Here is a 12935-nt window from a genome sequence, read left to right on the forward strand (position 1 = left end):
CACCCCTTTCTCGGGGTTCAATCTTGCCTTGAACCTGTTGCGCAATAAACTTGGATCTTCTGCAGCTTGCTCCTGTCTCCGGCTGAGCTCATTTTCCTCCGAAGGGACCCGCGGACTTAGTCCGACGAGCTGGGTGGCAAAGCAGTCTCGCACCCAGATTTTACCGTAACAGATGGCGCCCGAACGTGGGGCTTTGCGGTTCTCCCGTGTTGCTGACCGGGGGCCCTGAAATCTTCAGCCAGCACCGGGCCATTTTGCCTGGGAAGATCCTTTGGACCCCCGGCCATCTTCCGGGCGGTAATCAAAAGCCCCAGGAGTTCAGCCGGGGAGCAAAGAGGGATCCAGCCGGCTTATTCATTGATCCCGGGATCATCATAGAAGACGCGTGAGTATAAGGAAAAGGAAAAATCCAGTGCACTGGTGGGAAGGGGGTGGAAATCTCTTGGCAACTGAATTCTCTGCCCTCCTCTCCATCGCTCCTTCTTACCTTTCTCTTGGTCCGGTTAGTGAGAGAGACCGTGGACCGCTGCTCAACCCGAAAGGGGGGTTCTGAGCTCTATCTCTTTCTCTTAAAAATCTCCAGCCAGCTGCACCAATTGGGAGCCCGAAAGTAAGACGGAGAGAGCAGACTTGAAAGACAGCCGACTCTCCGCAACGGGCATCTCAGTTGAAAGCAAGGGGTTGGAGCTCTCTTTCCGAACTTCCATAGCGCCCGGCAAGGGGGCAGGAAGGGGTCTGGCTTTCTGTCTCAATCCCAGCCGCACTGGTCGGTGCCACGTAACACGTGTATCGTGCGTGAGCCCGCTTCCAAAAGCAAGGGGGATTTTCGGTTCAAAACTATCCAGGGATCACCCGATCTGGCACCGCATGGCGGGGGCGTTCAGTAGGGCCCCTTTTCCTGAGATTGTGACGATAGGTAGGAGGTTGCCAGGAGGGATAGCCCATGAGGAATTAGGCGGGATCGGCAGAGTGGAAAGAGACCCCAAGATTTGGAATAGGAAGTAAGGAAAGGAATGAGAGGTAACCAGATAGCTAGAGCTCAATAAACCACTAGGAAGTTGCCAAGCAACAAGGAAAAGGAAAACCCTAAATAGCCCCCTGTACAAGTTACCCAAATCCTAATCAACCCCTCTCTTTCTCCCTTCTCTATCCCAGACACCCCAAAAAAGAAAAACAACAAAAAAGCAACAACAGCAGTGCATGCATCTATAAAGGGGTACCCAGTCAACCAAGCGTTGTGAGCCCTGCCAGTTTGATTAACTGGTGGTGTGTTTGAAGAGGCAAGGAGGCTCATAAAACCATGTGGGACCTTCCTACTAATTTCACTTAATGAAGCCAAAGGAAGCGGCCCAACTCCTTGCAATAATCAACTAAAGGATGACTTCTAAGGCTACACTTCCACCCGGTTTCTCTCTCCCACAGGGACAGACACAAGTCCAACGCCTGAGGGGGAGGAGCCTCTTCATTTCTCCTCAGTGGCAGCGGAGGAGGAGAGAGAGAAGGAAGAGGGTGGCACTATAAGGGACTATTTTGGAATCCATTTGAATAAATGGATTTAAATGCTTAATGGCATGCAGGCAAAGCTTGGTGAAAGGGACTTTTTAATAAAGCAAAATGCCTTTCTAAAGAAGCAGAAGCTCCAAAAGCAAGAGATATGAACAGAAATTACGCAGAATGAAAATAAAACCCCCGATAAACGAGGGAGCCCAGGGAAACTGCCTCCTGGTCTGCCAGGAATCGGCCTCCTTGGCGCCTAAAACTGAGGCGAGGCTCAGATTTTGAAGGGCGGGAAGTTGGGAAAAGGCGGGAAAAGCCGTTTCCCTCAGAGCAGCCGCCGCCTTCCCGGCGGAGAGGCGGGGCCAGGGCTGTTTCGTCACGGGTCCTTGCCCCGCCCTCCCTCCGCCTCCCCCTTTCCCCGCTTCATTCTCTTAGGCGTCCGCGAGAGAAGACTATGGGTCGCCCGCATGGAGCATGCGCAGCTCCTCAGAGCCTCCTCTGCCCTCTGTGCGCTCGGCTCGCCAAGGGTTAACAGGAGCCGAGCTGGAATCCTAGAGAGGCCAGAAAGTGGGGGCGGGGGTCCCAGGTCCTCCAGAGCGGAAGCCCCTCCTTCGTCCTCCGCCAAGGCTGCCTGGTGGCCCCTCCTGGGATCCAGTGAGTCTCGTCTCTCTTCCCCCTTAGGGCGCCTGGGGGAGAAGGGGGGGTCCCAGGGCGCCTGGGGGAGGATACTCACGGGGGGTGAAGACCCCCAAGGCATGGAGCATCCTCCCCCTTCCTCTCTGTTCAAGCTGCTCCTCCTCTCTGCCTGCCAAGGGGGTCCCACCCTCCCCAGAAGAAAGCCCCTCTCTGTGGGCCCCAGCTCTCCATAAAAGGGGAGGGGTTGCTTTCGTCTCTCTCCTTTGCCCATAGCTGCCTATGTGCCCCTTCTGGGATCTGCAGTCTCCCCTCTCTTCCCTCTTGAGGTGCCTTGGAGAGAAGGGGGGTCCCAGGGTTGTAGGATGAAGGTGCATGGGGGGGGGCAAAAAACCCCAAATCAGGAAGCTTTCCCTGCACTCTCAACAAACTATGATTCCCATGATTCTTTGGAGCAGGGGTCAGCAAACCTTTTCAGCAGGGGGCCGGTCCACTGTCCCTCAGACGTTGTGGGGGGCCAGACTATATTTTGGAGGGGGAAAATGAACAAATTCTTATGCCCCACAAATAACCCAGAGATGCAGTTTAAATAAAAGGACACATTCTACTCATGTAAAAATACGCTGATTCCTGGACCGTCCACAGGCTGGATATAGAAGGCGATTGGGTCTGATCCGACCCCCGGGCCTCAGTTTGTTCATGAATTGGCTTAAACAGAAAAAGGGGAAATGGGATAGAGAGGAATTAATAGATTAGTAGTCCACATCCCATTGTCAAACGCCTAGTCAGGAACCCTTGTGGTTGTGCTTAGATTTTTCCTCTTCTGCTACCAATGAAACAACAGGTAGGAAGCCGTGTTGGTCTGCCATAGTCGAGACAACATTTTAAAAAATTCCTTCCAGTAGCACCTTACAGATCAGATAAGTTTGTTATTGGTATGAGTTTTCGTGTGCATGCACACTTCTTCAGATAGACTGAAACAGAAGTCGCCAGATGCTTATATATAGTGAGAGGGAGGGGAGGGGTATTTCTCAGAAGGGTGGTGGGAATGGGTGATTGGCTGATAGGTGTGGTAAACCTGTTGACGACTGTTAATGACTGCAATTGGTCTTACAGGAAAAAGCAAGGGGTGAGATGTCCAAAAATAGCTTAGCATGTGTAATGGGATAAGAATCCAATGTCTCTATTCAGACCAGGTCTCTCCATAGTTTTAAGTTTAGTAATAAGTTGTAATTCAACAACTTCTCTTTCAAGTAAATGAAACAAGGCATAGTGTTGGTCTGTTGATGAACTTGGGGGATGATATTCAAAGCTAGGAGTATAATTGCTCTGTTGATGGAGAAACAATTTTAATGTTTGATGCCTTGCTGTCTTTGATGTTCATTTTGTTGGAAGCTGCTCAGAGTAGCTGGGGCAACCCAGTCAGATGGGCAGCATAGTAGTAGTAGTAGTAGTAGTAGGAATAATTGTTGTTGTTTAGTCGTGTCCGCCTCTTCGTGACCCCTTGGACCAGAGCACGCCAGGCACTCCTATCTTCCACTGCCTCCCACAGTTTGGTCAAACTCATGTTAGTAGCTTCGAGAACAATGCTGATGGTGTGTGTGTTTTCTGCAGTCTTTATTTTTTCCTCATGATGCTGCAATGTGTGTGTGCTCAGTTGTACCAAAATCTCAAGCTGTCGGGGGGGGGGGGTGTGGAGAGACTTCAAATTTCTCCACCCCCTTTCTGAAGGCTCTGTGTGTATTTCAAGGTTTTATCTTTCTGCACGCTTGAGGCTTGATTTTGTAGCTGGTCTGATTGTTGTTGTTATTATTATTCCTCTTATTCCTATGACTTCATTACAACCACATTTATAAGTTCAGACTCAGCTTTAGTGGAATCCAGCCTTGATTCCTAGCAAAACTCACCCACATTTACTGAAAGGACATTTTTTCTGATCCTGACAGAGTGCCAATTTTATAACAGAACAATGCATTTGCTTTGTAGGGTTTGCCAGCATCTCTAATTCGGACAGGAAGAACTTTCCAGAAGAAAAAAGGGACTCCTTCTGATCTCTTGGGAGCTTCCTGAGAGGAAAGATGGATGAGCAAGACTCGGCTGGACCTAAAGCAGGAAGAGGCCATGCCATTGAAGATGGGAGCACTGAGGGATTCTGGGAAAACTCTGTGGGGAAGATCCTGGGTGAGGAGGACACCCTCCACTCAGATGTGCATTGCCAGCAGCTCAGGCAGTTCTGCTACCAGGAGGCTGAAGGACCCCGAGAAGTTTGCAGCCGGTTCTACCACCTTGTCTGTCAGTGGCTGAAGCCAGAAAGGCACACAAAAGTTAAAATGCTGGACCTGGTGATCTTGGAGCAGTTCCTGGCTGTCCTTCCCCCAGAGATGGAGAGCTGGGTGAGGGAATGTGGAGCAGAGACCAGTTCCCAGGCAGTGGCCCTGGCCGAAGGTTTCCTCCTGAGTCAGGCAGAGGAGAGGAAGCAGGCAGAGCAGCAGGTGAGTGTGACCTTCCTCTGGAAACTCCCAAGGGCTCTGAACAAGAGATAGAGTATCTCAAAATGCGGTACTAATGTCCCACTGTTTATGGCTAGGATAAGTAAAGGTAAAGGGACCCCTGACCATTAGGTCCAGTCGTGGCCGACTCTGGGGTTGCGGCGCTCATCTCACTTTATTGGCCGAGGGAGCCGGCGTACAGCTTCCGGGTCATGTAGCCAGCATGACCTAAGCCGCTTCTAGCAAACCATAGCAGCGCACGGAAACCTCATTTACCTTCCCACCGGAGCAGTACCTATTTATCTACTTTTGCAGTGCTTTCGAACTGCTAGGTTGGCAGGAGCTGGGACCAAACAACGAGAGCTCACCCCGTTGTGGGGATTTGAACCGCCGACCTTCTGATCGGCAAGTCCTAGGCTCTGTGGTTTAACCAGGCATAGGCAAACTCCGGCCCTCCAGATGTTTGGGACTACAATTCCCATCATCCCTGACCACTGGTCCTGTTAGCTAGGGATGATGGGAATTGTAGTCCCAAACATCTGGAGGGCCGGAGTTTGCCTATACCTGCCTTAAAGTGTTTGCCTCTGCCATTGTTTTCTAATCCCCCTTCCCATTTTGTTTTGAATCTTTGTTGCTCTTTCAGGTTAAAGATCTGTTGACAGAAATGGGTCCTGATTCCTCGGAGGCAGAGAGGACTCCGATGGACGCCAGGGAGAGACCACTAGGTAAGGAGGGAGTTATTTCTCTCCTTGGTCACATCCTGCAGATTCGGAAATTAATCTGTGGGTTCTTTTCCTCTTTTGTGGGGAGGCTGTTGGGGCCAAGAGCCCAGAGGAGGAGAGATGTATTTTTACGCAACTAACAGATGAAAGGTGTATGAATGTCAAAAGGCACTCAGTAGGGTAGACTTCTTCACAGGTCCATCTGTAGTTAGAGATGCACTCCTGAACGTAGGAGAAAAGTAGGCATTCATGGCTTCCCACTTCCCTTTGCCTCTGGCAGGTGACAGGATGATACCCGCAAGACCTCCGCATCCAACTTTTCATGGTACTGAAGGGGAAGCAGCAGCTATGGAAGCAGATCAGGTAGGGGGCAGGAAACTTGTAGGGAGAGAGGTTTTTAAATAAATAAATAACTTTATTGTTAAAATAATTCAGCATTATTACACACATGTTATGAATATACAAACATACATTTCATACAATCCTTAAAAATATTCATACAGTCCTTAAAAATATTCATACACCCCCACACTCAATCCCACAGATACTTCTTTTTCCCACCACCATCTCTTACCCCTCACCCCACTCGTGTTGAACTTCCAATCTAATCAACTGCAATTTCTTTCCACTTCTATTACCTTCTTTCACACACTTTTAAACCAATTTTCTGCTTCTTTTTCTGTTACACATTGTTATCCATCTTATTATTTCAGTATTTATAACGGAACTTATTTATTCTAATAGTTCTGATTTTTCAATATTGTTTTGCAAGTATCCTTTAAACACTTTCCAGTCCTTGTCTATCTTCTCTTTTGAGATCCTTCCAATTTCTCCCATTGTTTTGGATATATTGTAATACTCCAATAATTTGGCAAGCCACTCTGTCGGTATAATACCACTTTTCCAATTTTTCGCAATCAGTAGCCTTGCGGCTGCTGTTGCATATAAATATAATGTCTTGTCTTCTTCCTTTAGACTTCCTGGTACTATTCCCAATAGAAAACCTTCTGATAATTTCCTAAATGAATATCTGAACATTTTTTTTCATTTCATTGTATATTGTTTCCCAAAATTGTTTGATGTTTAAACAATTCCACCATATATGTATCATAGTACCTTTTCCAGTGTTGCATCGCCAGCAGACATCGTTACAATTTTTATTCATTTTTGCTATTCTTTCAGGTGTTAAATACCATCTATGTTGTATTTTAAGGTAATTTTCTTTCAATATATAACACATAGTGAATTTCATATCTTCTTTCCACAATTTTCCCCATTGTTCGAGCATAATATTTTCCCCAATATCTTGCGCCCATTTAATCATGGATGCTTTAACCAGTTCATCCTTTGTTTCCCACTCTAAGATCAGATTATATAATTTAGATTTTTTTTCTTGTATTAAGTATCTATCGAATTTTTATATTTCTTTTTCAAATCCTATCTTCTTGTCTTTCGCTAATCTATACTTAATTTGAATATATTGGAACCAATCACTAATATGAGCTTTAATTTCTGTATAATCCTTTTTTAAGATAATATTTTAAGATAATATTTATTGCGGCCATAGGCCCATACAGGTAAAAACAACACATAAGTGACAGCTTGTGCCGTGGGGGAAAAGAAAAAAAAAGAAAGAAAAAAAAACAGTCGCTAAAACACCACTATAACAATAAAATACTATAAGATGGAAAGGCATGCTACGCCTTAATTTGCTTGTAGCGCTCCTTGGCGTCGCTTTTGGGAGAGGACAGCGACCAGGAACCTAGCCACTTTCAGGGTCGTGTGGGAATCCTTGTCCTGCAAGATTTGGGCAAGGTGGAATTTTGGTGGGATACCCTCTAGTTTCTGTATGATTGATCCCAACAAATTTGCCCGTGGCACATTGAACAAGGGGCAAGTGAACATAATGTGCTGAAGCGACTCCGGCGTCACCTTATCACATTCGCACGTGGCGGGGTCTTGGCCCTTTGAGAATCTATGTCTCAGGACATTGGAGGGGAAAACGTTGAACCTCGCTTTGGTGAAGGCCAGTCTATGGGCAACAGTCGAAAGGGAGGAGAGGTATGATGGAACGCAATAAGTTAAAGTGATACCAATGTTCTGGGGCGAACAAACACCTCCCCCCAGCATATAATTTTGCTGTAAGTCGATGTCATCCAGTCTTTGACGGATCAGTCTTTGAGCAGTGATTTGGTCTAGTTTTAGGGAATCTGAGGGAGAGATTCCATAGCTCAGGAGTTTGGCATGAATTTTACTAGTCCAAAGGCTGGAGAATTCATCTCGCCATAAACATTGGACAAGGTAATGGTTTGGTAATCTATGCCACAATGATAACCAGTAATTGAAGACTTGCTTCCACAGGCAAGTTTCTAAGGATGCGATCTTCAATTCTAGTCGCATGGCTGCGTTGCTTACGCACAGGGGGAGCATTAGGAGCCGACGTAGGAATTGGCTTTGCAGAGTCTCAAGGGGAGCAAGGTCTGTCATCACGGCCCAGAGCGGGGCAGCATAAGCAAGCACTGCAACCACTTTTGCCTTGAACACCTTTAGGGCCGAGGGAACATGCAGAGCTCCGTCCGAAAAGAAAAATCGGAGGAGCGCATATGACAGGGTTTTGGCCTTGTTAAGTAGGTGTTGAATTTGAGCTTTCCATCCCAAGTTGTATTGAAAAATAACTCCTAGATATTGAAATTTTAGGACTTGCTCTATTTTTGCTCCACCAAGCTTCCATTTGTATAATCTCCGGCTTCTGGAGAAAATCAGAATCTTGGACTTAGCATGGTTGATGGTTAATTGGTTGAGTTGGCAATACGTGGCAAAGATCTTCAGAGCTCTGGTTAGTCCAACACGTGTATAAGATAGAATTACCGCGTCGTCCGCATATAAAAGGAGTGGGCAGCGGTAATCCGCTAGTCTAGGCGCGTGTGTACTTGGAGATGAGTTAACTAGGGGTGCTCGCATGTCGCTGATGAAAAGGTTGAATAGGCAGGGAGCCAATATACATCCTTGGCGCACTCCCTTGTTTATTGGTATCGAATTTGTGAGGTCGCCCGCAGGAGTAAGTCTCACTCTGGCAAGGGTACCTTCGTGGAGCTGACTTATGAGCCATAAGAGTCTTCTATCAATGCCCTGTTTCGCAAGTTTCTCCCAAAGAATATTTCTAGGAACGCTGTCAAAGGCTGCCTTTAGATCTAAGAAGGCAGCACAGAGGTAGCCCCGGGGAGGGGAGGAGTACTTCCGTGCCAGATGATAAAGAATTATCGCATGATCTGTTGTAGAACGTTTAGTTCTGAACCCTGCTTGTTCGTGGCCAATCTGGTTAGTCTCATCTACCCATTGCAATAATTTAGTCAGCAAAAAGCTGGCATAAATTTTCCCTATGATCGAAAGGAGGCTGATGTTACAGTAGTTTTCCGGCTCCGTTGGGGAACCTTTTTTATGAATTGGTACTATAATGGCCTCCTTCCATATTTTGGGGATGAGACCGGAAGCGTTGATTGCATCGAAGGTTTTGGCCAAGATGCCGGCCCACCATTTTGGGTGTAGTTTGATGGCTTCAGCAGGGATCAGGTCGGGCCCAGGGGCTTTGCCCGGTTTCAGCTGAGCTGTATAATCCTTTAATTCCAATTCTCCATTTTCTTCCTTTAATACAGTTTTATAAGTAGCCCAATTTTCTTTCATATTTAATTTTTTCACTGCGACAATTTCTGCCGACAATGCCCACCAAGGAGTTTTTGGTTCTAGGTCTTTTATATTTCTCCCATATTTTAGATATCGACTTTCTGACTATATGCCCTAGGAAGCCTTTATGTACTTTGACTTTCTCATATATTAGATAAGGAGAGAGGTTGAGGGGTGAAGTAGCCAGAATTCTTGGAAGAACAAAATGTGGCATTCCACCCATTTACACAAAAACTCATCATTACAATAATAAAGTAATTCCAGTGAGATGTTAAAATAAGCATTCATACCATGTGGAGCAAAACAATTCCATTAAAACAACACAACAATTACCAGGCAGAAAACAACGGAGCAATGTGTGGTAGATCATCTTTATGGTGTCTAAGAGAAGGACATTTCCCTTTTTCTTTTAGGGTCTGGTGTGCTTTGAGGATGTCGCTGTTCATTTCACAGACAAGGAGTTGGCGCTGCTGGATCCTGACCAGAGAGCTCTGCATGAGGAGGTCATGGAGGAGAATCGTGGGCTCCTGGATTCTCTGGGTAAGGCTCTCTGAGGATCATCATATCTGTTTTGAAATTCCATGTCTCTCTCCTTGCAATGAATCTCCAAGGTTTGGCTGGAACTCAGTAGCGCTACCTGCACCACCTGGAAATCTAACGCCCCCAGAAATCACTTGGAATGGCGGTGTTGTCTGTGAATATCCGTCAGAGTGGGTAGGGAGGTTGAAGTAGCTTCTGCCAGATTTGTGGTTTTGCTTCTGTTGATTTTGGTTGACTAAAGAGATAACTGACAATGGATACAGAGCAGATTCCATGATTGCACCAAACAAAATTAATTGAATCTCAGGTTCTCATAATAATGTCAGCTAATACCAGCCAACAAAGGCAGTTAACTCCATAGTAAGAACTCCCATCTAATTCCCTTGTTCTTCCTCTTTCACAACCGTTCATTAGCACTGTTCAATAATGAACAGTTGTGAAGGTTTGTTCTTCCTGAGGCTCTAATTAGTTTATCTCTCTCTATATATACAGTGGTACCTCTGGATGCGAACGGGATCCGTTCCGGAGCCCCGTTCGCATCCTGAACAGAACGCAACCCGTGTCTGCGCAGGTGGCAATTTGCTGCTTATGCACATGTGTGTGACTTCATTTTGAGCGTCTGCGCATGCGCGAGTGGCAGAACTTGGAAGTAACCCGTTCCGTGACTTCCGGGTCGCCGTGGAACGCAACCTGAAAACGCTCAACCTGAAGCTACTTTAACCCGATGTATGATTGTATTAGTATAACTCTTTTCTCTTTTTATTCCTTTCTCTTATCATATTATTTCTTTATGAATCAAAACTCATTTGAATAAAATATTAAGATTTAAAAAATAATTAGTTTTTTTTATTGCAGTTGGTGATGAATTGGAAATTAATAACAAGGGGGACCAAGAAGGAATCCACACCGTAGAGAAGCCATATAAATACTCGGAGTGTGAAAAGAACTTTAGTGAGAGCTCCCAGATCACTCCTCCACAAAGAAATCCAATTGGGAATAAACCCTATCAGTGCTTAGAATGTGGAAAGAGCTTCAGTCACAAAGCCAGTCTTTCTTCCCATCAAAGAATTCATACAGGGGAGAAACCTTTTCAGTGCTTGCAGTGTGGGAAGACTTTCAGAAAGAGCTCAGATCTCACTTCCCATCAAAGAATTCATACAGGGGAGAAACCCTATCAGTGCTTGGAATGTGGAAAGAACTTCAGACACAGTAGCCATCTCACTTCCCATCAACGAATTCATACAGGGGAGAAACCGTATCAGTGCTTGGAATGCGGAAAGACCTTCAATCAGAAGAGCAGTCTCACTTCTCATCAAAGAATTCATAAAGGTGAGAAGCCCTATCAGTGCTTGGAATGTGGAAAGAACTTCAGTCACAACGTATCTCTCACTTCTCATCAAAGAATTCACACAGGGGAGAAACCCTATCAGTGCCTGGAATGTGGAAGAAGCTTCAGTCACAGTGCCTCTCTCACATCCCATCAAAGAATTCATACAGGGGAGAAACCCTATCAGTGCTTGGAATGTGGAAAGAGCTTCAATCAGAAGAGTAGTCTCACTTCCCATCAAAGAATTCATACAGGAGAGAAACCCTATCAGTGCCTGGAATGTGGAAGGAGCTTCAGTCACAACACATCTCTCACTTCCCATCAAAGAATTCATACAGGGGCAAAACCCTATCAGTGCTTGGAATGTGGAAGGAGCTTCCGTCACAACACATCTCTCACTTCCCATCAAAGAACTCACAGTGAAGACAAACAATAGCAATTGCTGTGTAGTAATTTTATTTTCGGAGATTTTAATTTGTATTGCAGCAGTGTTATTGTGCTTCTGTCATTCATATCAAAAACAATATTATGTTTTATTCTGGGTTTGTTCCCCTTTCGTATGAAACCTGACATGGGAGAACATTGCTGCTGCCCTGAGTGCTGGAACGAATACCGCTTCCTGCTGCAAGACCAATTTCCACCTGACTTTGAGGGCTGAGCCCACACTCACCCCAAACAATTAAAGGACTCCTGGGAGGCCAGAGGGACATTGCTGGAACAGCTCTTTGATTGGGGCAACTGGCTGAAATGTTTTACACGGTTCTAATTTTGGTTCCTCTGTTTTGATTTTGTCAGGTTTCTGTTGGTTAAATGTTTTTAGATGGTGTTGATGGTTACTTTAATTAGGGTATAAATGTAAACTGTTTATTGTTGTTGTGGTTGTTGTTATTGGTTAGAAGAGTAGTATCTTGGATCCCAAATTTAATCTGTTCCATAAGTCTGTTCCAAAACCAAAGCGTTCTAAAACCAAGGTGTGCTTTCCCATAGAAAGTAATGCAAAATGGATTAATCCAGAGGTTGGCATTCTAAGGCCCATGAGCCGGAAGTGGCCCGTGAGCCGCCCCCGAACCGAGCTGCCTTGGGCCCTTCTTCCACCCCACTTTTTTCTCTCACACACGGACAGACACATTTGCAATGCCTGAGAGAGGGGGGGAGAAGGGGGTGGCACTATATAAGTCTAATATAAATGGAATGAAAGGGGTTACGGATGAGGTTTCAGTGACATTGTTAAATAAAGGCACCATAATTCACTTCTCCAATGGTATAACATTGTTGAAGTCCTATGAGAATGTATACTATATGATTGTGTAATAAAAATACAATGTTCATAACTATGTAACCACCTGAATGTTACCTTGGAAAATACATTAACTATAAAAGTAGGGAGTCAAGAGATTAAAGGAATAACTGGCAAGTTTGGCCTTGGAGATCAAAACGAAGCAGGACAAAGGCTAATAGAGTTCTGTCAAGAGAACAAGCTGGTCATCACAAACACTCTTTTCCAACAACACAAGAGACGACTCTACACATGGACATCACCAGATGAGCAGCATCAAAATCAGATTGATTATATTCTCTGCAGCCAAAGATGGAGAAGCTCTATACAGTCAGCAAAAGCAAGACCTGGAGCTGACTGTGGCTTAGATCATCAGCTTCTTATAGCAAAATTCAAGCTTAAACTAAATAAAATCCCTTATGAATGTTAGGAGCATCCTACTCTAATGTAGGACCCTGGCAGAGACACATGCCCGACTGGCATGTTCTCTCCCTCCTGGTCGATCGTTTGGGAGCTTCAAAAGCTTTCTCCAACCCGAATATCACAGTGACTGATGCCTTGGAGACATCAGGGATCCACAGAGTCATCGCAGTTTGCATAACAGACCTCAGTAGCACAGCATTTTGGCTAATCTACATTTATTTACATATAATACACTCAGAGCATTCTGCTTTAGCTCCTTCTTCTTTCTCATCAGACAGCAAAGACAAAGAACAAGGGACAATAGTCCCACTTCACAGAATACAGTAATACCAAAACATCCTGTCTCT

The 12935-nt window shown here is 45.5% G+C and overlaps 1 protein-coding gene across 7 annotated transcripts in view; it reads left to right on the forward strand.

The window, feature by feature from the left end:
- Positions 1–12935, forward strand: part of LOC310701304 (uncharacterized protein) — a 39848-nt gene that overhangs the window by 15366 nt on the left and 11547 nt on the right. Inside the window, exons 1-6 of one of the 7 annotated variants that reach the window (XM_083492010.1) lie at positions 1425–2151; positions 4117–4622; positions 5263–5344; positions 5622–5704; positions 9436–9562; positions 10418–12220. In XM_083492010.1, coding sequence (XP_083348136.1) covers positions 4209–4622; positions 5263–5344; positions 5622–5704; positions 9436–9562; positions 10418–11325 — 1614 coding nt within the window. In that variant the 5' untranslated portion in view covers positions 1425–2151; positions 4117–4208 and the 3' untranslated portion in view covers positions 11326–12220. Of the gene's footprint in view, positions 1–1422; positions 2152–2365; positions 2975–4116; positions 4629–5262; positions 5345–5621; positions 5705–9435; positions 9563–10417; positions 12221–12935 lie in introns of those variants that run through there. The other 6 variants (XM_083492014.1, XM_083492016.1, XM_083492015.1 and 3 more) reach the window with 6 other exon arrangements.

Source organism: Podarcis liolepis (assembly GCF_965112155.1).
Source record: "Podarcis liolepis genome assembly, chromosome: 2".
NCBI classification, from domain to species: Eukaryota; Metazoa; Chordata; class Lepidosauria; order Squamata; family Lacertidae; genus Podarcis; species Podarcis liolepis.